Source organism: Sminthopsis crassicaudata, chromosome 3, assembly GCF_048593235.1.
Source record: "Sminthopsis crassicaudata isolate SCR6 chromosome 3, ASM4859323v1, whole genome shotgun sequence".
NCBI classification, from domain to species: Eukaryota; Metazoa; Chordata; class Mammalia; order Dasyuromorphia; family Dasyuridae; genus Sminthopsis; species Sminthopsis crassicaudata.
In genome coordinates, this window is record NC_133619.1 from 607,530,797 (window position 1) to 607,557,978 (window position 27,182).

Below are 27,182 nucleotides of genomic sequence, written 5' to 3' on the forward strand. Positions count from 1 at the left end.
CACTTTCCATACCCAGAGGGTACTTTGGAGGCTTCCTTCACAGTATCTTTCCCATGTCCCCTCTTTTCTCCATTAGCACTTACTTGCCTTCTAATTCCATCTTTTCCCAAGAAGTTTATCAATATTCCTCTTGTTTTTGCCCTCTCCCCCCCACTGCACTAAGAAGAGGTGATGCTTCTGGCCTGTTTCCTGCCTAGCTCCCTACAGAGCCTCGGGGGTAGGGAGCCTTTCTGATTGATCTTTATCACTCCCAGCCGCTACCCACCCCAACCTTTCCCATTCTGTACACCTTCAGCTCATTTCCTCCTAAAATTCATTGACAAAGGTCCAAGCCAATAGGGTGGGAGTCTCCCAAACTACAGACTTGATATCAAATCAAGTTTGTTTTTTGCTGAATTGTGACAAAAGAAAAAAACAGGCCAATATCTAATATTTTCTTTTTATTGAGACATGGAATTTTTGTTCCTTTTCATATAACTTATCTAATTAAAATATTCATCTTGGTAGTTACCACAAAAAAGTAACATAGAAAATTCTATTTACATCTGGGGACCAAAATACAAATGCAGAGTAGGCCAACACCTGACTCCCTCCCCTCCCACCCCAAACAAAAGCAGACGCCCCCAAGAAGCCCTCCCCACACACACCACAGATCAGAGGATGACTTTGGCGGTCTGCATGGAGTGAGCACAGAACATTGGAATTGCACAAGGGAAGGATCAGGAAGGCCGAGGCTTCGTTTTACCCTTCACAGAGGTTCACTTGGCTTGGCTCCTCCCTTGCTCCCATCCTCCTCTGATGGTGAGCAGGGCTGCCTGGAAGCCTGTTAGAATGGCAGCTGGAAGATATTGCAGAGACCCTCCACCTGGTGCTAGAATTTCTTTCATACTCTCCCATCCAAAAGCCACTGTGTAAGGGAACTTGCCACAGCTGAATCTGACATCACAGAAAGCTTTCAGCGGCAAAACCCCCAAACACAGTTTACAACAGACTTTGAGATGAGAGAGCCAGAGGGCAACCCTCATCTTCAAGAGGCTATGCCAGTAAAGAATGGGGGTGGGGGTGGAGGAGAAATAGGAGCCATAAAGCACAGAAGAAACTTTTCTCATCCTCAAAGCACAGACCAAGACCATTGATTGACTCGGCCACTGCTGGGGGGGCATGGAGGTACCTGCATGGAGACTGCTGCGCTTGTTTGCTTGTTTGCTTCGCCTCCCTGGAACCTCTAAGCCAGAAGCGTGATGTCGGCTTTCCAGGGCGTTTCCAAATGCATCAGAAAAGGTCCTGGCCCTGCAGCCTTCCCAGGCTGACAGGAGGTGCTTGGATTAGTTATTCTGGTTTGCTTAGCTGGGTCCCTCCCTCAGCAGAAGTGAGGGGTAAGAAAGGGGGAAAACCAAAGTGTGTCCCTCTCTGGTCTTGGTGCTTTTCATAGCTGAGCTTTTAGTGACTAAATGTGCAATTTCTAGAGTTCCTGTCTGCAAGCCTAACTCCTGGGAGGCACTCTGGTTTGACTTTACAGGATCCATGGTTCTCAACAACTCCTCCATCTCACACTACACTGCTACTGCCAGAATTTCTATTCAGCATTACACAAGCCACCGATGGCACTAGCGTCAGATTCCTTTTAGTTTCCAGATAAATGGGCAGCAAAGGTTTCATTCTAGTCAAATCTTTCCCTCCAAAGGCAGGGGCTCGTACTCTGTGTGCTGACCATTGTAAGCTATAAAAATTTCCATAAAGTTACTGTGCTCTTTTAACACAGGGTCTTACCATTTTCTTTTTAAACCCTTCAAACACACTATTTTAAAACCACTCACTTCCAGCAAAAATTCACATGGAGCAAAGAGATTAAAGTGCCTAACTTTAAAAAAGCAGGAAATTTTTTTCTGGGCTATATGAAATCTGGAAACACATAGCTGCCTGTTTCCACCCTTGAGCAGGGAGAAAGAGTGAATAGAAAAAAATCTTTTAAAACTGTTTGAGGCAGAAATGGAAAATTCTGAAATTGTTTAAGGGGATGGAAGAGTGGGAAAGGACAAGCTGTGCAAATCAAAGTTTTTCCCCCAGGATGTATGTCTTGCACTAATACTCAAAAGCACAACAGGACAGATCAAGAGGGTTGAGGAAAGAGTCACTTTCCCAAATAAGCGCCTTAATAAATACTATTTGATGACAACAATAAGTGAGAACGCAAGATAAGCATCTGTACAGGAACTGAAAAGCAACACCAGAAAAATTTCCCACCTGGGGTTAACAAACAAGAACACAGTAACAGTTTTCAAGATCCTAGAGCTATCCAGAGAGAGGCAAACTGCCCTGTAAGGAAGCATCAAAGGACTCCCAAGGCTTTTCCAACACACACAACAGGCACCATGGAGGCTCCCTGGGGGGTTGGGGCCTTTAGGTGGGAGGGGAGGACCAGTTTTCCCTTTGGAACAGCATCCCACCCTGAGAAGATGTGGTGATTGGCTGATCAGGGGAATCTTCTGGCCTTGACTGATCAGACTTGCATTCTAACCCAATGTTAGGAAAGAAAGCAGTCTAAAACAATATAAGGTAGGGGCGAAAGAATGTGTGTGTGTGTGTGTGTGTAAGACAGAGAAAAAGAGAGAAAGACAGAGACAGAGAAAGGAGGAAAAAATACTGGGGGTATTATAAATACAATCTGGGGAAATATTTATTAATTAAAACTATTTTTCATAGTTTACAAAGAGGTTTGCTAACAAGGTTGAATTGACCTTAAAATCCTCGGGAGGCTCAAGGCTTCACATCTTTCCTTATAAAGTCTCAAGTGCTCTCTGGGCAGGGAGGCAGGGGCTGTGTGCAGGTAGTTTACAGGCACTACACCTGAAGAAATGGTTCCGTCAATCCTTGGGCAGGTTTTGGAGATGCATGTGATAGCGACTGGCTCCATGGAGCCAAACAGAGACTCCTGTGAGCTTTACTCCCCCTCTTCCCCTTCCTCCTCTTCCTATTCCATCTTCAGGAAAGGTTTTTATCTCCGGGAGAATCTGTTCTTGAATGCCTTGATCGTCTTGGCCATCATTGGGGCAATTTCTACAATAGAGGACGAAGAAGTTAGGCCTGACCATTGGGTTTCCATCTCCAATCTTCCCCAATTTGACAAGAAGCACATTATAATCATGGGCTGGGCTCTCAATATTTTGAATCTTATTAAACAAACCAAACAGACAGCAATTAAAGACCTGGAAAAGCTCAGAAGACTTAAAATCTTAGTGCTAAAAATGGGTATTCACAATCCAGACCAATCTCTCCATTCCTCTCCCCATCTTAAACACATGAGGGAGGCTCTGAGGCAGGAGCTACCTCACTCAGTCACCACTAAGCAAGAACTAATGGCTTCAGAGACCTTGGCCTGATATTCAGACCACATCTTGAGATTTCTTCAAGCAGATTATGCTATTTTTGCCCCTTAAAACAAAAGAAAAAACCCCAGGATCCAATCGAGTGGATTCTTTCACAACCAACTATTCTCTGAAAAAAAGTTCTGAGCTCCTGGGTTTTTTCCCCTCCAACCTTTGCCCAATTGCGCCTGGGGTAAGGATCCCTGGAACTACCAGCCTGGCTCCAGGCTATAATGATCTTTCTCTCACCTTACCTAAACCCAGCAACAAAAGTTAAGCCATTCTTCCTGCAAAAGCCAAAGCAGTTTTCACCTAGGGTCCCTTCTAATTCCCATGCTCCATGACTATGAAGATCCCCTCAGAGACTTAAAACAGGACACCCAGTGAGGCCAGGAAGCTGCTGGTTGCCCGCAGGGGTCCAGGAAGATGGCGCTCCTTCTCCCCCCCCAAGCTTGTTTCCTCCATCTGTCCAATGAGTGGCTGAAACTTGACCTCTCCATCTGTGCTCACAGAACAAACGATCCCACTGTTCAAGTTAAAAGGTCAGAGCACCCAGTAGGTAGGACTGAGCTGCCCTCTAGTGGCAGAAACAGACACTGGGGTTTCCCTTGAGGCAGATGCTCTTTGCAAGGCCATCCACAACTGAGGAAGGGGCAGAGCTTTAGTGTCCCAGAGCACAGGACAGCAGGCAGACCCGGAGGGCCCAAAACCCTGCTGTGACTCACTTTTGACCGGCGGTTTCCGGGGATCGTAAGACACCGTGCTGCTGACTGCTGGGGCTGAGTGGGCACTGCTGGTGCTTGGGCCGTCGTAGGGCTGCCCTTCTTCGGTGCTGTTGCTGTAGCTGTTGCTACTGCTGCTGCAGGTGTAACCACTGCTGGAGGTGTAGGGGGCGGGCTTGATCCTGCAAAAGAAGACCGGGCAGGTAAGGGCCAAGCCCAGGCCACTCACTGGCCATCGCCAACCAGCCCCTGACCATTAGGAATTAACAGCTCCTCCATGCTCCAGGGAGTCCACAGAGACGCAGGGTGACCGGCTCCTCGGGGGTGGCGGGGCTCCAGCCCTAGGTTCTGGCTGCACAGTTAGTGCTTCCCTACCCACCAGAGATGGTGGGAATCAAAAGTGAAAGAGATCTTACTTGATCTTTTCAGGAACAGCTGCTCCTCCGGTCCCAAATTTCTCCTGCCGTCTCCTAACATCACGAGGCGGCTTGGCCACAGAGTTGACAAAGGCCATCTTTGCTTGTCGGCCTACAGGGAAGTAAAGGAGTCACTCCTGGGTTAGGGGACACAAAGGCTCTCATTCACATGTCACAGATCTGAAGATACAGAAAAGACTTAAGCTGTCCCTAACCAAGAATCCCTTTGACAACTGCCCTCACATATGGTCATCCAGCTTCTGCTCCTCCTTACAGCCTTCAAGTACAGGGAAACATGATTTTTTCCTTATCCTGAACTAAAATCTAGCTTCTTTTCAAGTTTCACCTTAGAGACAGAGATCTTTCTAAGACAGGTGAAGACACTAGCTTGTTAATAAATTATCAACTCTGAAAGCCTCCCTTTACTTAAAGCACCCACCATGTGGGAGACACTAGAATCTTTGGATCAGTCTGACCTGGATCAAGGCTCTGTTGTTCCCTCACGAGGCTGGATGACTGGCCATCCTGGTAATCCCCAGTGTTCCTGACCAAATCTCATAGCCTTTCCCTCTCCCTCCTCCCTCTTCACCTTTGGGTTTGTTGGCATGAGCTGATCGGATGTTCTCAGTCAAGAGGAGTAGTCGCTGCTCCCGAGCATCTTGAAGTCGAAGATACATCTCCCTCCAAGACTCAAATTCTTCTGGTCTCTCTCTCTTAAAGTCTCGATGGCAGTGAATTTTCCACAGCTGATCAGTCTCTTCAGTTAACACCTGAAATCAAAACACAATGACTTTTACATTTTTTCCTTCATTTTGTTAGTTTTTTCATAAAACCAACATTTAGTTTTGATTTTTAATTCAATAGTTTTCCTACTCTATTTTATTAATCTCTCCTTTTGAGTTTCAAAATTTCTAATTTGGTATTTAATTGGGGCTTTTAAATTTTTTTAGTTGCATGCCTAATTGACTGATCTCCTCTTTCTCTATTACTTATGTAGCTATTTAGAGAGAGAAAATTTCCCCTAACAACTGCTTTGGCTACATCCCATAGGTTTTGGTATGTTGTCTTGTCATTTTCTTGGATGAAATTGCAGATTGTTTCTGTGATTTCTTGTTTGACCCACTCATTCTTTAGAATTAGGTTAATTTCCAATTGTTTTTAGTCTATCTTTCTCTGGCCCTTTACTGAATATAATTTTTATTGCACTGTGATCTGAAAAGGAAGTATTTACTATTTATGCCTTTTTGCATTTAATTATGAAGTTTTTAATGCCCTAAAGCATGGTCAATTTTTGTGTAGATGCCATGTACTGCAAAAGATGTATTCCTTTCTGTCCCTATTCAATTTTCTCCAGAGGTCAATCACATCTAGGTTTTCTAGGATCCTATTATATCTGGTTTCCTTCTTGTTTATTTTGTGGTTAGATTTGTCTTGATTCTGAGTGGGGAATATCGAGATTCCCCACTAGAATAGTTTTGTTGTCTATTTCTTCCTGTAACTGACTTAAAATCTTCTCTAGGAATTTGCCTGCTTTACCACTTGGTAACATACACATTTAGTAAAGTTACTACTTCATTATTTACTGTACCCTTTATCAAGATGTACTTAGAATTCTTTCTCTCACAACAAATTGTTCCAAATACTTTTTTGATAATCATGGCAGTAGGGAGGTACCTTTTTCCCCCAGGTCAGACCTCTGCTCATTCTTCTAGGAAGAGAATTCTGGTAGTGGCATAAAACCCTCTGACATACAAGTATCTGCCATGGCATCTCACTGATTGTGCAAGGGATCTATGCTATACTCCTGCTCAAGAAGCTTCAGTGGCTCCCTATCACCTCCAGGATAAACTCCAAATTCCTGTATAGTATTTAAAGGCTGCTTGAGCTAGCTGGGAAGACCAGGGCAGAAGCTCTATATCCAAGGATAACAATAGCTTTCCTCTGGTTTTAATCTATCACTCAGCCACATGTACTCATTGTTCCAGCCAGAGGACTGAGGATGACTCTCCATCTCCTGTCTCCTCCCCTCCCAAGATCCTAGGTACTTTACTACTCAGCCCACAGATTAGCTTGTGTGTATGTTTTCCACCTCCTTAGCTATACATATCCTGTCACCCTCAGCTTCCTATCTTCATCTCTCTCCAGAAAATTTCAACTCCTGGAGGCCAGAGATGAATTTGGTTTTTATCTTTGTAGCTACAAGTCCTTCAGATTCACACTAAGTGTTATATACTATAAGAGCGCATTTTGATTCTCACAACAACCTAGGTGAAGCAATGCAAGGATCTCTTCTTTGATCCCCAGTTGGTAAGAATCCAAATTTTACATCCAATACACTTACACTGTATATCATACTTCTCAGTGACAGTGGTTTTCCCATCCCTTACTCCTACCCTGGGACCCACTAAGCAAGTCACTTCACCTTGCTCCCAAGATTGTTGTGAGAACCAAATGAAATTATTTAGTGTTTAATATAGTGCCTGGCACATAGTAAGTACTTAATAAAAATTCTCCCTTCCCTCTCCTCCCCCCTTTAAATTCCATGCCAATGTCTAATGTTTCTGTTTCTCCCAGAACCTAGAATAATGTCATGCACAGGGAAGATTTCATTACTGTCTGCTGAATGCAAACTGAATTCTTAATTTGTAGAAGAAAAAAAGTTCAGCACCCAAAGAAATTCAATGACTTGCCCAAAGTCATATGAAAAGCATGCAGTAAAGCCAGGATCCCAGTCCAGGTGTTCTTCCACTCCACCTTTTGTCTGTTTTCTCCACTGCTCTCAGCACAAAGAACACAACCCAGCCCCTGCCCCAGGGACCTGACAAATAAGCACTACCAGGCTTGGGGCTCCAAAAGCCTCAGGAGCTCTACTTCTGCTAATTTATAAAGACACAGAGATGAGGTTCAATAATCACTCCAGCAAAATCCCAATGTTAGAGATATTCTATTTTGACTTCAAGTGCTATGGAGGAAATTATTTTAAAAGGCACTTTTATTTATCTTCAAGTGAAATAGTTAATGCAAGGGGAAAAAAAAGACAATGTCCCAACATGATAGCAAAATGATTTGGACAGGGTTGCATCTGACCTATATAATTCTTTCCAATACCCACAATGGTACCTGGATGTCAAGCTCAACTGTTGCTTCCCTGTACTCCAGGGGTTCTGGTGGCAGAATTCTCCCTTGACCTTTTGTGACTAGGCAAGCCCAAGGGTGCCAGGAGAGCTGGTAGTTAGCATGTTTTTCTTCCTGCTGAATCCCACCTAGATTCTGGCCCCAGAGGCTTATTGAAAATGACAGGAGCAGGTGTTGAACACATGCTCACTTGAAGCCCCTGAGCCAAGCCACGGATCAGAAAAAATAGCAAGTGCCTGCTGAACCCTGAGCTATTTGTAAAGAAATAGCAAATACACAGAGACAAGGCCATTATTCAAGAGTGTCATCCTACCCCCCCCCCTTCTTTTAAAGAAGAAACTCACATGGTTGCACTCCTCAATTCTATAGAGTTGCTCAGGAGTACATCTTTCCAAAACTGGTTCAAGTACAGAATAGGGAACACCCCCAACTTCATAAATTGCTGCAAAAGGGGAAAAAAAAACAGGAATGAGTTGAACTGCAGTTTCATTAACACATTGTATGCAAAGTCATATTTGAATCTGGGAGAAATGGAGATAAGACATACATAACTATAATACACTAAAAAAAAAATAAAGTGATAAGGAAACCAAATGAGTAAGAAATCACTTCCAACTTGGGGACTGGAGTCAAGGAAGGATAGAAGAGTCCATAAAAAGGGATCGGGGAAAGTTTCCCATAGCACTGAACTGAGACTTAAGAGGTTGAGAAATTGAACACACTTTGGGAGTCAGGGCCAGGAGAGAAGAGAAGATTCCAGATGTAAGGAACAGAGTCAAGAAAGACCGAGTGATAAACATAAAGCACTTCACTTAGAGATGGGTTCCATCACAAACAAAACCCAAGGTAGACTCAAGTATGCTCACAGTCTATGTTATTATTGAGGACTCTGATGCACTGCTGGTGCAAGGACATCATCTTCGGTAGGTAGGCACACTTGGAACCAGAATAGACTTGCATTTTTGAATTCATCCTACGTCCAGTAAATCCAGCTTCCTCTTCTTCATGGGGTGAGGAGACTGCTATAGAAAAGACAAGGGAATATAAAACTAAATTTTCTCTCAAAAGATTCTTTTTGAAAACATGTCACTCACAAAAATACAGGTTAGTCCTTTACTGAGTTGAATCTTTGAAAAATGGAACCATCTTGGTTCAAACCAGCTCTAGCTAACCATTAATGACAAGGGCAATAACCATTATATAACAAAAGTAGCCCCCAGCAGCCCAGGGATTGCACTCAAAGGCCTTTTGCTCTTCTGGGGAGCAGCAGGATCTCAGACCAAACAAGCCAATCTGATATTAGTTTATATCCCAACATAAATTTAATACTGGATGCTAGGAAAGATCTACCACCATATGCTCAAATCAACAAGTTCTCTGTACTTTGCCCACCCAAACATCCATAACAAGTTTAGCTGCTTCACGAAACCATGCCCAACAAAATTGCCAAGTTAAAACACCACTTTTTATTTTAGGTTTCCATGCTAATGTTTGGAAATTACCTCCAGGAAGTGCTAGCAAGGAAAGAATCTTAAAATGAAATACTAGTTATGGACAGCAAAGATATAATGGCCTTCATTTATCCAGGAAAAAAATCAAAGGGAATAGGATAGCAGTAAATCTTTGGAGAGCTGTGACATGGAGAAGGGGTTGAGGTTTCTGCTTTTGAGCTCCATCTGGAAACACCACACAGAAGCTGTAAAGAGGCTGGATGTCAGGAAGAATGTCCCACACAATCTGAGCTCTCCAAAACTGGGCAGGGCTCCCATAGGTGGATTCTCCCTTCCAGGAGGTCTTTAAGCAAAGACTGGAGACTATTCTGTTGGGTCTGATGTCATGGGGATTCTTTTCAGTTAGAGACTGGACTAGATAAATGCTAAGATCTCTTCCAAATTTCAAATTCTGAAGTGATTTTGGGAGTTACTGGAAAAGCAGTCAAGAAGATATCTTCAGCTTTTCAGGCCCTTATCAAATGCTTTTTGCTCAAGTTTCTTTCAGAAAATAGCAACTCAAAGATATCCTTGTCCTTTTCCATATTGAAGCAACTCTCCCATCCCCACATAGGGAACCTACCTTTCCTCTTTGGCTGAAAGGAGGGAATCAGTTCAAGAGAAGGAAGTGGACGATAATTGGCCTGAATGGTAGGCAAGGGGATGTCTGGTAATGTTGGGGTCACATCAGTGGAGACCTGCAGAATGAAATGTCAGTCAGACAGGTCTCATCTTCCCCCCCTCACTTTGTCACAACTCTTTGTTATTGTTTTTTCCTAAGACCAAATCATGACACTCATTGGCTGGGCTTCCTTCTTTACTAAGGAAATGATTAAATAAGCACATGCCAAAGGCCTTTAATCAATTCCCTCTTCCAGCATTGCTGCAAGAAAAAACATTATCAGACACTTAGGGAACAAGTGACTCCTGAATAAAATCCATCTGGGCAGCAAAAGAAGCCCAGAGCAGAAAGTTGTAAAGGCTAGGCCCCAAAGGACACTGATGAACAGGAAAGAACACTTATTTCCAAGACCACTGCCATGAGCCATGTAGAATTTCATACTACCTTTTAAACCCTCACAAGGAGCAGGAAGCTCCTTGTTATGAACAAGCAGATGTCAGGCTTGGGGAGACCCAGCTAGCTTCTTACCTTTTTTGGTTTGGAAGAGCTGGTTCCAGAATGTTGCTTTTCTGCCTTGCTCTCATTCATCTTAGGGAGTTTCTGAATGGCATTATTAGAGTTTTTATGATCAGCTTTGGAACCGTTCTGCTTACTGTGACTTTTCTCTGCACGAACCCCAGTTGTAGTTTTAACAACCTTCTTTTTTTTCCTCTGGGGCTGGTCATAGCTGAGGTATGATTCAAAAGACATGGTGGGCTGTTCATAGTCATCATCCACATCTGTCTCTCCAGCCCCTGAAAAGTGACTCGATGGTTTTCTGTCCGAGTTAGAGGCTTTGGATTTTCCTTCCCGCATCTTTAAGCTGTTAGACCCCCCTTTCTCTTTTGGCTTGGGAGAAAATTCTTCCTCCCATTTCCCTACATCAAAGCTGTCCCCACTAAGCTTGGTCTTTTCCAATTTGGATTTCTGTGCATCCTTGTGCTTTGTTTTTTTCATATGGTTAACAGAAGCTACCTCCAAGGGAGGTAAAAACTTCTTCTTGCTACTGCCACTTTCTTTGTCCCTCTCTTTCTTGGCAGCACTAGACAATGTTTGCTTCTCCTTGGTACTAGTTCCTGAGGGGGACCTTCGGCCCTCTTCTCGAGAAACAGCCTTAGACACTTTGTCTCGACCCAAACTAAAGGTCTTTTCCTCTCTTGTATCCAAGCGATGCTTTTCCTTCTGTGAAGTCTTGTGCTCTTTGCTCCGACTTACAGAGCCTCTATCCTGGGGTTCACCCAAGCGTCTCTCTTGGCTATTTAAGCCTCGGTCCTGAAAGGCATGACTATGGCTTTTGCCAGCCTTCCGATGTGGTACTGGCTGCTCTTCCTCCTCTTCAGGGAGTTGATCATAGTCCATAGATAACTGCTGAGGGCTTGTAGAAGGCTGAGGTGAGTGAACATGACTACTGTCGGATAGCTCCTGGTCGGATGTGTACACTGGGGAGGTCTTGTTCCATCGCTTTCTCTCTTCTCTTGTTTCACCACTATGTGAGGCCTTGGGCATTCTATCAAACTCTGAAAGCTTTCGATGCTTTTTCTCCCGGTAGTCAGGACTGTGTGGCTGGCTACAAGAGGCTTTCCAGCTTTCCTGATATTCCTCCTCCATTTCCTCCTCCTTGGGAAAAACATCTCGGGGACGTTTTCTAGAGCTACTTCTTTCGAGGTCTTGCTCCTCAGGCTCAATATTCCTAAGCAAAATTTAAAAAAGGGGAGGGGGGAAATAATTTCATTAACATTCATCAAGTGCCACCACCTGTGTAGAGAACAGGGGGAAGGAGTTGGAGATGACACAAAATCCATAAATGCTCTAAGTGACAGAAACATTATCTATCTAGAAAAAAAGATCCTATCACTTTATTAAGGATAGATTAAAGCAGGGAGCACCTAGGAAAATATGCGACGAAAGGGATGGCTACACATAGCTAGAACTGACAAAAGATTGGTGCAGGTGGGATGGGTAAGGCTGAAAACTTGCTTCTTTCCTTTGTGAGTCTACCTAAGTATCCAATCCTCCATGTACATATTATTCTCTAGTCGAGTTTACTCTGGAAATTTCAGCTCAAATTTATCTACTTACCCTAAATCACACCCACCTTACAAATCTCAAACTAGGCCAATTACCAACAGGCTTTTTATTCCTAATAATACTGACTCTCTTTCCAGACTAGGAATTAGGACTACTGAATCCAATCCTGGAAAAGATGATAGAATAGATCAGGGTTTCTCAAACTGCGGCCCGCTGGGTTATGGCAAATGGGCTGAGGGGCGGAAACAGAGTGTGAACTTTTGTTTTTATTATAGTCCAGCCCTCCAACAGTCTGAGGGACATTGAACTGGCCCCCTATTTAAGAAGTTTGAGGATCACTAGAAAAGACCTTTCAAGTCCCAGAATCAGAACAGCTGCCATTCTTCTTAGGTCTGACTGCATGAACCACTCTGACGTTCTTATCAGAACTGAGAACAAGGAAGCAAAGCCAGATTTGGAATCAGAGGACATGGGCCGAGTCCTGGCTTGAGCCCTTATTATTCCTAAAACTTAGGCAAGTCATTGGGGCCTGGTGCCTGTTTTCTTCTCTGTAAATAAGAGGGTTGGACTAGGGCCAATTCAATGCAACAAGTATAAATGAGATGGCCTTTGAGGTTCTTTTCAGCATAAATTTATGATCTGAAGAGCCTTTCTGCAGTCACTCTTGGACACACACACAAAAAAAATCAGCCAATGAAGCAAGTCTGAGTATAGAATACCGTCTTACCTTTCAACCTCCTGAGCAACAGGGACTAACTTCTTCCATCGGGCCACTAAGTCTTTGGCAAAGCCTCCTACTTGCTCATGTTTCCGCAACCCATTCACTGTTTTCCCGACACCTGTTTCCTATAAAATTATTTGAAGAAAACAGCAAAAGGGGTTAAACCTAATTTACACCAAACCAAAAGACCTCAGATTTTCTGAGGTAAAAAAACCATCACAGTCAGTTTACCAAACATTTCTACCTATCAAAAACTCATCTTTCAGATTTCTTCTAGTTTAGTTAATTTCTTAACCTAAAATCTCTGATCACAAGAGTAGCAAAACTCTAGTGATAAGGAATAACATTTACCCCAGTTCTAGAAAAGCTTTTAAAAGCAAAAGGACCATAATGAACTTGATAGAAAAGATCTGACCTTATATACTAGAAAAACTAGTGTTCTTTTTTTTCCCCCCTGAGGCTGGGGTTAAGTGACTTGCCCAGGGTCACACAGCTAGGAAGTGTTAAGTGTCTGAGTCCAGATTTGAACTCGGGTCCTCCTGAATTCAGGGCTGGTGCTCTATCTACTGTGCCACCTAGCTGCCCCAACACTAGTGTTCTAAGTCCCAGGTTTACCACTTATAGTAACATTCTCCCCCATCCCCCAACAACCTCTAGTGAGACCACTATATAATATTTTATGTTATTTATGTGTCATATTCTCCAATTAAACTGTAACTCCCAAAAAAGTTAGAACTATTATTTCTCCTAGCACCCTGAAAAGTTCTAAACAATACAACATATGCTATTTCCTCAATTAATGTCAAATGAAGATGTAAATGTGGGAAAGTTCTCTCATTTCTTTGAATTCCTTTCCTCTTCTATATCTACTTGCTGTGGGGAACAAATGAAAATATACTTAAGCACCTTATCATATCAGGGTTAAGAGGGAAACATCTGCTTTCCCTTTTATTTTATTTTCAATTTACTAAGCTTTTATCAAGTGCCTGCAGTATATGCATGGCAATGCAGCAGGTGCCAAAAATACAAAAGTAGAAAAACTCAGAAACTGATTCCAAGAGTTTACTGTCAGTGTCTATTAATAACCCTCTTATCATTAAGATTCTTCTAATATTTTTATATGAAGATTTAAAATTGTCAAGGTTCCCTTACCGCCAAAATGTCCACGGTGATAGGTAAGTCTGAGAGTCTCTTCAGATGTTTTAGTAGCTACAGAGACAATGAGAAATGCAGTTTTTAATACGATTGGGACACATGAAAATCTCCTTTCCTGAAGTAACAATGCTACAGAATACATCTGAAAGAGCCATCAACTCTATTGATATTCAGTGTTTTGCCTAAGACTTGGTAAAAGAGCAAGACAACATCAATTACAGAAAAATGCCACATAGGCCTGGCAACAGAGGAAAAAAGGAAGAGGAGGAACTCAGAAAAAAAGGGCATTGTGCCTTCAGGAAGTAGTTACTTTCTAAAGATTATTTTTTCAAAATAAGAAGATAGGGACAGGCAAAGAGTAGTTTCCTGCTGAAATTTCATCTGCCATTATTAGAATTTCGCTGTTAATAACGGATATATAAGATGACTGAGTAGTGAGCAGAACCAAATTAAGTTCTCTTTATTTTCTTCTCAGCACTCTTCCCTCATGGAGCCTCTAGGAAGATAGTGTTGAGTAAACTATTACCCTACACATACTTAAGTTTATTATTATTCACCTCAGTATTCATCCTAACAGACTCAATTAATTGAGATACTTTGTTGAGCAATTAATTCCAACTTTATGGCTAGTGAGCTCTTAATTCTTAATCTGTTAAAATTCCTCCAGGTCTTATTTAACTTTTCACCTCCTGTATGCTATTTTCTATTTTCTTTAGAAAGTCTATAGAAGTACCCACAACAAGATGACTGTGATATATAGTAAATGCACAGCAGTGTGGTAGAGTGAGAAGTCTGGTTAGGATTACAAGGCTGCTACTTATTGAACAGATCACTTTCCCCTTTCTGGGCCTGGGTCCTCCTCCTTTGTAAAATGAAGGGGTAATTTAAATGACTTATAAGGTCTCTTCCCATTCTGAATCTTTGATTTTATGGGATAGTGCATATGTCTGCCTTAAGCAAAGTTGAAAAATTACCTTTCACACACCTATCCACACTTCTATCTTTTACTAATACATCACAAAGTGAAATACCATGATGACAGAGAGTGGGGTTCTCTAATACACAGTCCTGTTTGGAGTTGTAAGATACCTTCACAGCCTCATTTTATAGATGAGAAAACCAAAGACTAGAGAAGCTAGACTGCCTTGCCTAAAGGTCACATGGCTTATAAGCGGCAGAACCAGAGTAAAACCCAGGTTCTTCAGTCTCCAAACCTGCTACACCACTACATTAAGAACTATGTATTTTCAGAGGGCTAGCCTCCCCCCCCAACTTTATATCCTAAGCCACAGCCTTCTTTGCCTACAGTATACAATTCCAAGTCTAACAAAAGTATAAACAATAACAAGATTCTGAATAAAATTTTCACGTTTAAATTCAGAAAATGAGATGTGCTGATTTTTAATGTATCCCTCCTACCTATCATCAAGTCTGACATAAAGCTTTCAGTACTTGGGCCACTCTCTGGGCATCCAACTTTAATCAAGTCCTGAACAAATCACTTCCCTTCTCTGTAAAATGAGAAGTTGGACTAAATGATCTCAAAGCACTTTCCTTTGAAACATGGCAGTACTGATATAGAACAGAGCAAAGAAAGCAATTCTCTGGATAAAATAAGCATTAGGAAAGGGACTTGGTGCTGTCTCTAAGGGGAAGGTTTTACATTCAAATATGAGTAAAAAATTGGGGGGAAATATGGTATAGGGGAATAAACATATAATTAAGAATGAGAAGTTCAAATCCCAACTCTTGCTACCATTTGAGGAACCCTGGATATATCACTTCCCCCTCCTAGCCTTGAATCACCTGTAAATCCCCTTTCTAGCTCTAAAACTTCTATGTGGTTCCAAGATCATTAAAGTATCACATTAAAGTGGAACTGATTAAAAAGCAATCTGAATGATCTGATCTACCCAAATGTTAGATATATGCAAGAAAAATTTCCAGGAAACAGAGATATGACAAATTACCACCCCCATGCAAATAAACCACCACAACATTAAGTAACAAGTAGAAGGAAATGGAGGAAAGATTCTCTGGCCTCTTAACATATTGTAGACTCACAGAAGCAATTCACATTATCACACCATATTGGTTAATGAACAAATTTCCTGGGCCCCTAGCAATGACAATATGGATATGGTATGTTTTTCTTCTTAACCCACTACCAAATGAGGGGGTACCTCTGACAAAACCCTTTGGGGTCAGCTAAAATTTGAGGTTTGTCAGTTTTACTTTGTCCCACAGTCTCCTCCTCAGCTAGAAACAGGCATTAAGATAGAGTAGAGAAAGGCTTACTAGATATGCTTTTTTTCTGTCATCAGAGAGTGGGTCATAGCAGATCCTGCAAGTGAATACATTCACCTACAAAAACACACTCCAAAATGAGTAGACTAAAAACTGGTTAATCCAGAATTCTGTCAGCTGGGAATCTTTCAAGGAGCACATCCACCCTGTTATGGTACAGATATTCACAATGGTGACCCTGAGATACTACAAGATACTATCAGATACGTGCTTTTTTATAATCATACTCCGCACATGTGTTATAATTCTTTGAAAATTGATATCCGTGGTAGATATTATGTTAACTTTCTAACCAAAATAGTTTAATCAGGTCATCCTATTTCTTGAACATACTAGGTTAACAGTTTACTCTAGTGTCAACCTGAGAAACTATAAGGGCCTGAGGGGGAAAAAAAACCAAGATAATCTAAAAAAAGTAAACTGTAAAGATTGTGTCTCTCATATCACAATATGAAGTGTAAATAAAAGAGACAAAATTGAAATGCCAACCAAAGAGCACATAAGTATTTACAACACAGCAAAATTCTAGACATTGATAATTACCACTCTTGTAAGGTTAAACCAGCATACATATTTTGCTTAAGTATGAGTATGGCCAGAATCATTTCAAAGACAAGTCTTTGCATATAAATGATAAAATTGGGGAGATTAAGGTAAGCAATATCCTGATTTTGAAATGAAAACATTTAGGAGGCAGTAGCACACAATTTTTCTACTAATTTTCTAAAATAAATCTATTTAAAATCTAACCATTAATGAGTCTTCTCACTGACATATGTCAAAGTGCTACTAACCTGCCAATGGGTCTCTTAGAAAATGATCCCCAAACAAACAACACCAACATTTGTCTGATAACCATGTAACCAAGTCTATGCTATTACATTTACATGGAAAAAGTGGGAATTACAAATTACGTTTAATACTGTATAATCTAAAGAAATAAATATGGAATATAAACTATGGATCTGTGTCTTAGTTTTGTAATATATTTTTAAAAATAAGTAAAATACTACTATTTAGCCACTTTAAAACTTTTATAATTACGTGAGGAAAGTAGCCACTTTCCTGAACTGCTGTGGCATAATAATAATAATAATAGCTAACATTTTCATAATGCTTACCATGTGCCAGATCCTATGCTAAAGGTTTTTCAATTATTATCTCATTTGATCCTCACAACAACCCTGGGAAATATGCTATTATTCCTACTTCATAGGTGAGAAAATTGAGGCAAACAGAAATTAAGTGACTTGATAAAAATCATAAAGCTACTCTCTTAAGATGACTTTGAACTCAGATCTTTGGGACTCTATCCACTGTGCCACTTAAGATGATTCTATGAAACTCTAAGAATAGTCAATATGTATATAAATACATATATAGACTTTTAAAATTCAAATAGCACATTCCCTTCAGTCCTGTCAAGCAATATTCTGTCTATATTTACAATATTGAAAAAAAAAAAAATCCAATGTCACCATTGTCTCATACAATCCCAATTGTAAAGGGAAATTTGCATGATTTTTTAATTATTGAAAACTGCTAAAAATTATGGCAAGCTAGAATTACAAAGATTTGCCCACATCACAATACAAAATCACCCAAACATACTACAAGTAGTAGTCATTTTTGTATATGAAGGTGATTTGTATGATGATGTTCTCAAGAATGGGGACTCTTTATTCATCCAGGTTTATTCTTCACAAAAACCAAAGCCTGTGTCCAGTGTTAGCTAATACAAAGACACAAAGATACATCAGATTTATTTGTTTAGTAAGCCCTTGTTACAATATATCTGCTGATATCACAATTTTCTGTTTCTGTTTCTTCTTTGTGGTCAGTCCCCCTTGTCAGTGGCACTCTCCCACACTCCCCCAAGAGCCCATGTGCCTGATACATAGTAGGTGTTTAATAAATGCTTGATGAATGATAGGAATGATTTGTACAAGAAGATATGATTGCAGTAAAGACTTTTGAAGATTTTAAAGCTATGCACAGACATTGGACTTGACTTTGAATCCTGGGTGTCTTACTACCTGCTGTTTTCACCTTATGAAAATTATTTCCCTTCTGGAGGGTCTCACTTATTTCATATGAAAAATCTTAATCGTTCCTTTTGGCTCTTCATACTATAATCTTTAGAAAGCTAATGAAGTTTTTCCTTTTCCCCACTATAGAGTAGGAAATGGAAGTAAGGGGTTAGGGACAGTGGCAAAAGGTAGAAGTCACTTAACTGAATACAACTGATGGTCCTATGCCCACCCAAGCAGTTCATCATGAAGTAGAGGTGAAACTTATCCCACACACATATATCAATGAGGGAATTACTTCTTCCCATCAAGCTAGTTAAGTCAGAAACACATTAGTGTGTTTGTTAACCAGAATTTACCCATCCCCATAAAAATCAGTATTAGAAATGTTAAAATATGCATTGCAGGGCTATCTCACCTGATACACAGAAATCTCAATTCTTCAGTGATAAGCACTCATTAAAATCTTAACTGTTGATATAATAAAGACAAATTTCCTGCCCAGCAGAAATAAGGACGTGAAGGGACTGAAATCCGTATTTACTAAATTTACAGTTTAATTTTTTTTAATTGTACCCAGCTATTAAACAGTGAAACATAAAGAATAAAGTTGTCATATTTCATAGGAACTAAAAGCTTAATAGTGCACATATACATACACACAAAAAGTTGACAGGAATAGAACTCAGGTCCCTAGATTTCAAGTCTCTTTCCACTACATTATACTACCAAATAAGATGGCTTCCTCAAGAATTTCTTTGAATTGAGTTCTGAATGAGCAGAGTTAATTAGCTCAGTAGACAGAATCTAGAGGCTATTTCAAGCATGCACAGATGCATAAAACCTGGTTTTGTGACAAATGGAAAGCAGGCTCACACAGGTCTGAGCACTCAAGGGGAATGTGAATTTCACTAGATCCTAAATATAAATATAAAGACAAATTGCTAAGTCAAACTTTTCCAGTTAATCATACTGTAATTCCAAAGAATATCCAATCACTAGCTTGGATCATTAATTTGAAAATTTGTTTATACTAAGAAATTTTGATATACATCTTAGTACACAGAGTGTACACTACTAGAGGAGTGGTGCCATGCTAGAAATCTTTTAGAGGGTGAAGAGCAGCATAGAAAAAGCAGTGTAAAACTGACTTCTCTGAGAGTGGCTATTATTTAAAGCAGAATCTAATTAATTATAAACAAGATCTTTTGGATGAAGTTTGCTGAGAGGATTAGAAGCTGGTATTTTTATTCAAACACTACAAAAGACATGTTATATATGCTATGGGCCTTGGGTTTCTGCACTTATAAAACTAAGAGAGTTGGACAAAATGGACCTTCCCAAAGAGCTGTAATAATGAAATATAAATATATATATTTTTTTCCAACTACAGATTAGTATATTTTTAAGTGACAGGGAAGCGGCAAAGGTCAAAACTCCCAATTATCAAGAAAGAAGGCCATAAAAAAAGTCTCTAGTCACTCCAGGCCACAGGCGGAAACTACCGCACAGTTCAGTTTGGGAATCCCGGAAAACTACTCGGAAATCAAAGGGCAGAGAGCAAAGCGAAGAGCGAGAGGAGGCCCGAGGAGCTCAGCACAAATTCGGGGATCAGAGAGGCCAGCCCAAGATGAGCGGCTGGGCGCAGGAGGCACGCTCCTAGTCCACCAACTTCTCACTGCCGTGGAGCCTCGGGCGGGCTCGGCTTCCTCGGTGCCCGGCTACTGAGGACTGCCTACGTGCCGGGCCTGCGCCGACTCCTCGGCCGGGACCCCCACACCCCCTCCCCCCCCCCGGAACGCCGGGCCTGGCCACAGCCGGATCCCGGGCGCCCGCCCCGCCCCCCTCACCCAGAACAAACTTTCAGATCCCGGAGTCGCCGGGGGCTGGAAAGGAAAGGGAGGGGAGGGAGACCCCGGGCTGCACTCCGGGAGTGGGAGCGAGTTCGAGGGATTGACGGTGTCACTCATGGGGAGCTGTCGGAGAGCTAAAAGTGGGGGCCGAGCGTCCCCGAGCCCTGGGCCGGGCCCAGCTGAGCCCACGCGCCGCTCGCCTGCCCGCCGCCTCCCCCAGCCGCCGGACCAGGCCGGTGCCCGGGTGACCGTTAAGCGGCTCGCGCAACTACCCCCCCCACCCCCGCCTCCAACGCCCCCCGCGGGGCCTCGAACGCCCAGCTCCGCCCCGCCCCGCCGGCACCGCCCCTCGCCCGGCCCTTGCCCCGACCCCGACCCCGACCCCTACCACGACCACTACCACGACCCAGGTCCCGACTCGAGACTTACCTTCTTCGGTTCGGGATTCCCGGCCAGTCTTGACTGCAGCCTCTCCACCACTTCCAGGACCGACTCCGCCGCCATGGTGGTCACTGGCACGGCCTCCTCGCCGGGACTGGGCTCGCGGCGCCTCCACGGCCAAGGGAAGGGGGAGAGGGTAAGGGAAAGGGGAGCGTACCTCCCGCGCCGCCTACACAGCGCTGGCGGAAGCGGAACTGGCGCTTTCAGGGCCGCGAGGGAAGGGTGAGTGAGCCCTAGGGTGGCCCCTCCCCCAACGTGCTCTGGCCCCGCCCTCGACGGAGGAGCGAGGTGTGAGCTCGCCCAGAGCAGGTGCGCTCCTCCTCCGCGCGTGCGCGGCGTCCCGGGGGGCGTACGGCACATGCTGGGCTGCTGCTTGTGCTCGAGGCTTCTTCCCGGACCTCGGACAGGCCCGCCTCCTTGCAGTAAGAAGCAGCAGATGTCCAAGAGCCCCACCGACTCCAGCCGAGTAGCCTGAGCCTGTTTCTCGGTTTGGGCCTTCTGCCCCGGGGGCTGGCCTTATTAGCTCTGCTACTGCTTCCAGGCTTTGCCTGGACTCTCCCGTCCTTGAAAAACAAAACAAAACAAAACAAAACAAAACCGCAATTTCCGTTAGACCCGTGCACAAGAGCATAGATTTGTAAAGTACAGATATCCACCCCATCCCATCACCGTAGAGATGAAACTAACGAGGCCACCCAGGGAGTTAATGGGAAGGACTGAGGGCCACAGCCAGGCCTTGTGGCCACTATGCTCCCAGGCCCCAAACTCCCAGCCAATTTAGCTCGAGTGCCTTCCTTCCTAGACCTGCTGGCCCTTGCTAGCATTCTTCTTGACCTATCCTGCTCCTTTTCAGGCCTCTCTTCTGGATTATCATCCATTTCCCCCCAACCCTGAGCACCAGCCTGGAACTTCTCCCCCAGCAAGAAGATCTCTCTGGGAGATCTCCCAAGTTCCCAGATGGCTACCAAACCTATCTAGACAACCCTCATCTCTCTGGGAGTGGGGGTGGAGGCTGCAGTTTCACACCACTAAGATCCTGCTGAACATCTCAGTGTCCCTTCAATTCCCTAGCTCCCTTCAAGGGAGTTTAAGGGCCACTTCCTGTAGGAGGTCATTCTTAGGTATCCCCCCACTATTATTTGTGAATTTTTTAAAAATTTCAGTTATATTTTATTTTTCCAAATACATGTAAAGATAGTTTTCAACATTCATTTTTGTAAGACTTTATATTCCAAATTTTTTCTCCTTCCCTCTCTTATCTCCAAACCCCCTCACCCACAGGTTACTCTGATACAGGTTAAATAATGTCCAATTCTTTTAAACATATTTTATCATGTTATGAAGAAAAATCATACCAAAAGGGAAAAAGTAAGAAAGAAAAAAACCAACCAAATAAAAAATGAAAATAATATGCTTCCATCCATTGTTGAGAAGAGCCAAGTCCATTAGAATTAATCATCAAATAAATCTTGTTGGTATGTGTATAATGTTCTCTTAGTTCTGCTCACTTCACTTAGCATCAGTTCATGTAAGTCTCTCCAGGCCTCTCTGAAATCATCCTGCTGATTGTTTCTTATTGAACAAAAATATTCTATAACTTTCATGTACAATAATGTATTCAGCCATTTCCCAACTGATGGGGACCCACTCAGTTTCCAGTTCCTTGCCACTAGAAAATTGAATTCTTGCAGCATATATGAGTCCTTTTCCCTTTTTAAATAATCTCTTTGGAATACTGACCCATCTTTGGGATATAGTAGTGACATTGCTGGATCAAAGGTATACACAGTTCCATAGCCCTTTGGGCATAGTTCACATTGCTCTCCATAATGATGATCATTTCACAACTCCAACATCAATGCATTGAATTTACTTTCTATGTTTTGAATATATTTATCCAAGTATATATTGTCCTCCTCTCCAGAAAAACATAAATTCTTTGAAGAAAAGGATTTTTTTTCCCTTTGTATTCCCAGTATCTATTACAGTGCCTGGCATAAGTAGGTACTTAATAAATGCTTGTTGAATTGAATGTCATTTGTAATATAAACTCCATGAGGGAAAGACTTGTTTTACAGATCTTGAACCTTCTTCACTTATTAGCACACTGCTTTATATAAAAGCTTAACATTTCTTGAACTGAACTGCAGTCTCCTCTATGAATGGCCTCTTTGGGGGCTGCTGGATGATGCCCACAAAACAATGGACTCTACTTTGAAGATGATTTTCACTTCTATAGTTGTGTGGCTTGGGGGAAAGTAGGCCATTTTTGCCTCTCCTCTACAGCTACTGCTGGTCCAAGAGGCAGAACATAGTCATTGGGTCTAAGTTAGCAATGATGGTCTCAGACCCAAGGAAATACTAAAGAAGGAAAAGGGACCTGTATGTGCCAAAATGTTTGTGGCAGCCCTTTTTTGTAGTGCTAGAAACTGGAAAATGAATAGTTGCCCATCAATTGGAGAATGGTTGGGTAAATTATGGTATATGAATGTTATGGAATATTATTGCTCTGTAAGAAATGACCAGCAGGATGAATACAGAGCCTGGAGAGACTTACATCAACTGATGCTGAGTGAAATGAGCAGAACCAGGAGATCACTATACACTTCAACAACAATATTGTATGAAAATATATTCTAATTGAAGTGGATATCTTCAACATAGAGAAGATTCAATTCAGTTCCAGTTGATCAATGATGGACAGAAACAGCTACACCCAGAGAAGGAACACTGGGAAAGGAGTGTAAAATGTTTGCACTATTGTCTTTCTACCAAGGTTATTTATAATTTCGGAATCCAATTCTTACAGTTCAACAAGAAATTTGGTTTTACACACATATATTGTATCTAGGATATACTGTAACACATTTAATATATATGGGATTGCCTGTCATCTAGGGGAGGAAGGAGAGGGAGGGAGGGGAAAATTTGGAAAAGTGAATACAAGGGATAATGTTGTAAAAAATATTACCCATGCATATGTACTGTCAAAAAATGTTATAATTATAAAATTAATTTTTAAAATGGCCTCAGAACTAAAACCCATTGTGATGTTTAGTATAATGATAATTCACATTGATATTGTAAATTAAAGTGTACAAAGTACTCTCTTCACAAGTAATTTCTGAGGAAGCTAGATCTTTCTTCAAGAATTAATGATTTGATTCACAGAAATCAGAGAGTTGGAAGGGATCTCAGTTCATACTTGAAAAGGAGACTGAGAAACTCATCACCTCAGAAAGAGAGCCCTTTTCATTTTTATTTCATTATATTTACCTTTACTTGTTCTAATTGTTATTGGTTCTTCCTTATGGCTTCAGAAAAACCTGGGAAGGCTTACGTGAATTCATGCAAAGTGAAGTGAACAGAATCATAACATTATATACAATAACAATATTGTAAGGTGATCAATTATAAGACTTAGCTACTCTGATCAAGACAATGATCCAAGACAGTTTCAAAAGACCCGTGATGAAAAATGTTTTCCACCTCTAGAGAGAAAAGTGATGTTTTATGTAGGTTAGTCATTAATTTTTATATCTGAAGTACAATGTTTTTTTCATGCCATGGATTATGATAACATCCATACTAAAATTATGAAAATAATGATTATTTTCTTTTCTCTTATTTTTGCTTTGGTAGTTTTTGCTTCTTAACCTCTGCAGACTGAAACATGCTTTTTAAAACTTTGTTTTATTTTGTTTTATGTTTTCTCTTGCCATATGGCTAATATGGAAATATGTTTTGGATGACTTCATATGTATAATCGATATCAAATTGCTTGCCTTCTCAAGGAGGGGGAAGAAGAAAGAATTTGGAATTCAAAATTTTTTAAAATGTTAAAAGTTTTTACATGAAATTGGGAAATATTTAATGAAACAAAAACAATTTTTATTCTTCCATATACTTAATTTAAATTTCTACAACTTCCCTCTTTCTCCTTTATCTTCCTTTAGAACCAAACTGGACTGTGCTAATCCCTCTCTATATAAAGACTCTTTAGATACTTAAATGCAACTACTATTACATCAAACAAACCCAATTATGCCTGTTCAAGCGCCAGACAGTAAATAAAGAGTGCCAATATCTTTTTGATTAGTAGAAAATAGTCACCGGGTAATGAACATAGGTAAAATGGCTGAGTACAAGCATTGGACTGTAAATTCAAAGACAGAGACTAAATATTCTGGCTAAATAATAATCCCAAATTCTTCAACTGATCATTTTATAATAAAGTCAAAAAATGTCTGGTAAAATTTAGACACTTTTTGTGAATACTGTAGTTTTTCAAGTTTTTGTTTTTTTGTTTTTTAAATGACTGGGGCTATTGCTCCAATATTGGAATCAGCTTAAGCCACCTTTGTATTTATCATGAGAGTTTCTGATATGAACTCCTCCTGCCTGGTATATGGTTTTCTCATGGTTGTTACCTAGTATTGTCCAAGAGTTTTCTCCCTAATGGCAGCTGTGAGGTGAAAATGCTCTGGAATTGTATTCAATAAAATTCAATTCAAGCTAATAAAGATACAGAGATAAATTAAATCATACTCCCAGGGAGCTCACAATCTAATAAGACAGATGACACATGTATACAAATAATTATAAGTTATATGATTCAATATACATTTTTATTACCACACAAAAGGTACATTTACTGCCATACAAAAGATCCATGTTCCATCCAGTATAGAAATCCATTTGACCAGTTAAGATATTTAGCTTTTTAAAGCTTAGTTTAATTTTTCCAAATGATGACATTCCCAGTACCTTTCATAGACTGTTCATTAGATATATCTATCTATGTTGTTGAATGACAAATATTTATTAAGTCCCTCCTAAATGCCAGGAACTAATCACTAGGCACTTCAAATACAGTAAAACCTGCAGGAAATCTTTACTTACAAGTTTACATTCTAAGGATGGAGAATAGTGCATATAAAAATGTGCAATACAACATTAATGTAGATATATATGGACACAGAGCTACGACACACAGAGTAATGAAAGGTAGGTAGTTTTGGAGGGAAGGCATTCCAGGCATGGAGGACAGTTAAAGCAAAGGCAGGATGAGGGATGTTGTATATAAGGAACAGGCAGAAGGAGTACAGGAGAAGATGTAATGTCCAATGAGACTTGAAAGATAGGTTGGGACCAGGTTGTAAAGGTCTTTAAAAGCTAAATATAGCCAAATGGTTAGTGAACAGAGAACTGGGCCTGGAGTCAGGAAAACCTTAGTTTGAATCCAGTTTCAGACACGAGCTGTGTGATCCTGGATAAGTAATTTAACCTGCTTGCCTCCGTTTCCTTCATTGAAAAATGAAGATGAGCACCTCCCTCCCTCCCAGGATTGTTATAAAGATCAAATGAAGTAATATTTGTAAAACATTTAGCACAATGCTTGGCACACAGGAGATGCTTAACAAATGCTTGTTTCCTTCCTTTTTAGAGGCAATTGGAAGCTCCTAGAGATGGCTGAATAGGGAATCTCATGGTCAGATATAAGCTTAAGGAAAATTACTTTGGGAGACGTTTTAGATAGACTAAACTAGTAAGAGACTTGGACAGAGTCCAATTAGGAAATTATTGCTATTATCAGTTCAAGATGTGGGTCCTGAACTAAAGTTGGATGGGAGCAATATTGTAAAAGTAGAAATGGCAAGACTTGACAGTTGGTGGCAATGTGGGATCCTAGAGGGTTAAGAAGGCAAGGAGTCATGAGATTGTGCTTCTGAACTCTGGGCAGATCGCAGGAACAGGGAAGTCTGGAAGAAGGATGGGTTTAGAGAGGAAAAAGAATGAGTTAAGTTTAAGACAACTCTAGGAAAGTCCCAATAAGAAGCTGAGGGAGATCCTGGGGCTGAATATGTGTCCAAGGAGTCACCCACAGAGAGGGAAAGTTAAACCCCTGGGAACTGATGAAATTCTGAAGGGAAAAAGCCTAGAGGGAGAAGAGAACCTTGGAGAATACCCAAAATATGTGGATGGCATATGAGCCATAAATCAGCCTAGGAGACTGAGAGAGAGTGGTTAGACAATTGTCCGGAGAACCAGGAGGGAGTGATGTTCAGACAATTCAGAATCAGTCATCCAGGAGAAAAAGGGAGTCAGCAATGTCCAATGTGACAGAGAGGCTGAGAAGTCTTAGGATTGAGAAAAGGCCTCCAGTTCTGAGAGAATATTGGTGATTCTGGGGGAAGAATGAAGATGTAGGAAGCCGGACCCTAAAGGTTTGGGAAAAGCAGAAGAAAAAAAATGCAGACAGCTTTTTAAAAGTTTGAAAAAGGGAAGAAATCTCTGGTCATGGCTTGAGGGGCTGGGATAGTGCACTGGCTTCCTGGCTTGGCCACCAACAAGACACTCCATCTGTCTCTGTCTGCCCCCACTCTCTCTCTCAGGCATTTTCTACCTTTTCCCCTCACCCCATCCCCCAAGGGCTAGAATACTCTCCTTCTTCAACTTCTCCTCTATAAGTCCCAACTGAAATTCCAACCCTTCTTAACTCTTAACACCTTCCTTAATTATTTTCTATTTACCCTGAACATGGTTTGTTTTCTATGTTTGTTTGCATGAAGTCTCCCTCGTTAAATTGCAAGCTCCCTTGCCCGAATAGATAAATGATCAAGACATGATCTGTGTCCAAAAGGTTATAAATTCATGCAGATTCTGTGGCCCAACAACTACACTATTTGGAATAAATATCAAAAGATTTTGGAGATTTGGGGGGGAGTAGAAAATGATTTATATGTACAAAAATATTCATACCAACTCTCAGGATAAAAATAATGGAAATCAAAGGGATGCCCATCAATTAGGAAATGGGTCAATAAACTGTGGTATGTGTTTATGATGGGATATTGT

At 41.4% G+C, this 27,182-nt stretch overlaps 1 protein-coding gene across 2 annotated transcripts; it reads right to left on the reverse strand.

The window, feature by feature from the left end:
* Nucleotides 1-425: 425 nt before the first annotated feature.
* On the reverse strand, nt 426-20,640 carry ELOA (elongin A). 2 transcript variants are annotated; one of them, XM_074305864.1, is made up of 11 exons: nt 20,313-20,640; nt 13,691-13,747; nt 12,545-12,663; nt 10,279-11,479; nt 9,712-9,826; nt 8,505-8,657; nt 7,983-8,080; nt 5,093-5,273; nt 4,504-4,615; nt 4,091-4,269; nt 426-3,057 (listed from the first exon to the last, which is right to left on the reverse strand). In XM_074305864.1, the coding sequence occupies exons 1-11, from the start codon at nt 20,385-20,387 to the stop codon at nt 2,996-2,998; spliced, it is 2,352 nt and encodes a 783-aa protein (XP_074161965.1). In that variant the 5' UTR covers nt 20,388-20,640; the 3' UTR covers nt 426-2,995. The 2 variants fall into 2 exon arrangements, with proteins under 2 accessions (XP_074161965.1, XP_074161964.1); XM_074305863.1 differs by having other exon boundaries at nt 8,505-8,660.
* Nucleotides 20,641-27,182: the final 6,542 nt, after the last annotated feature.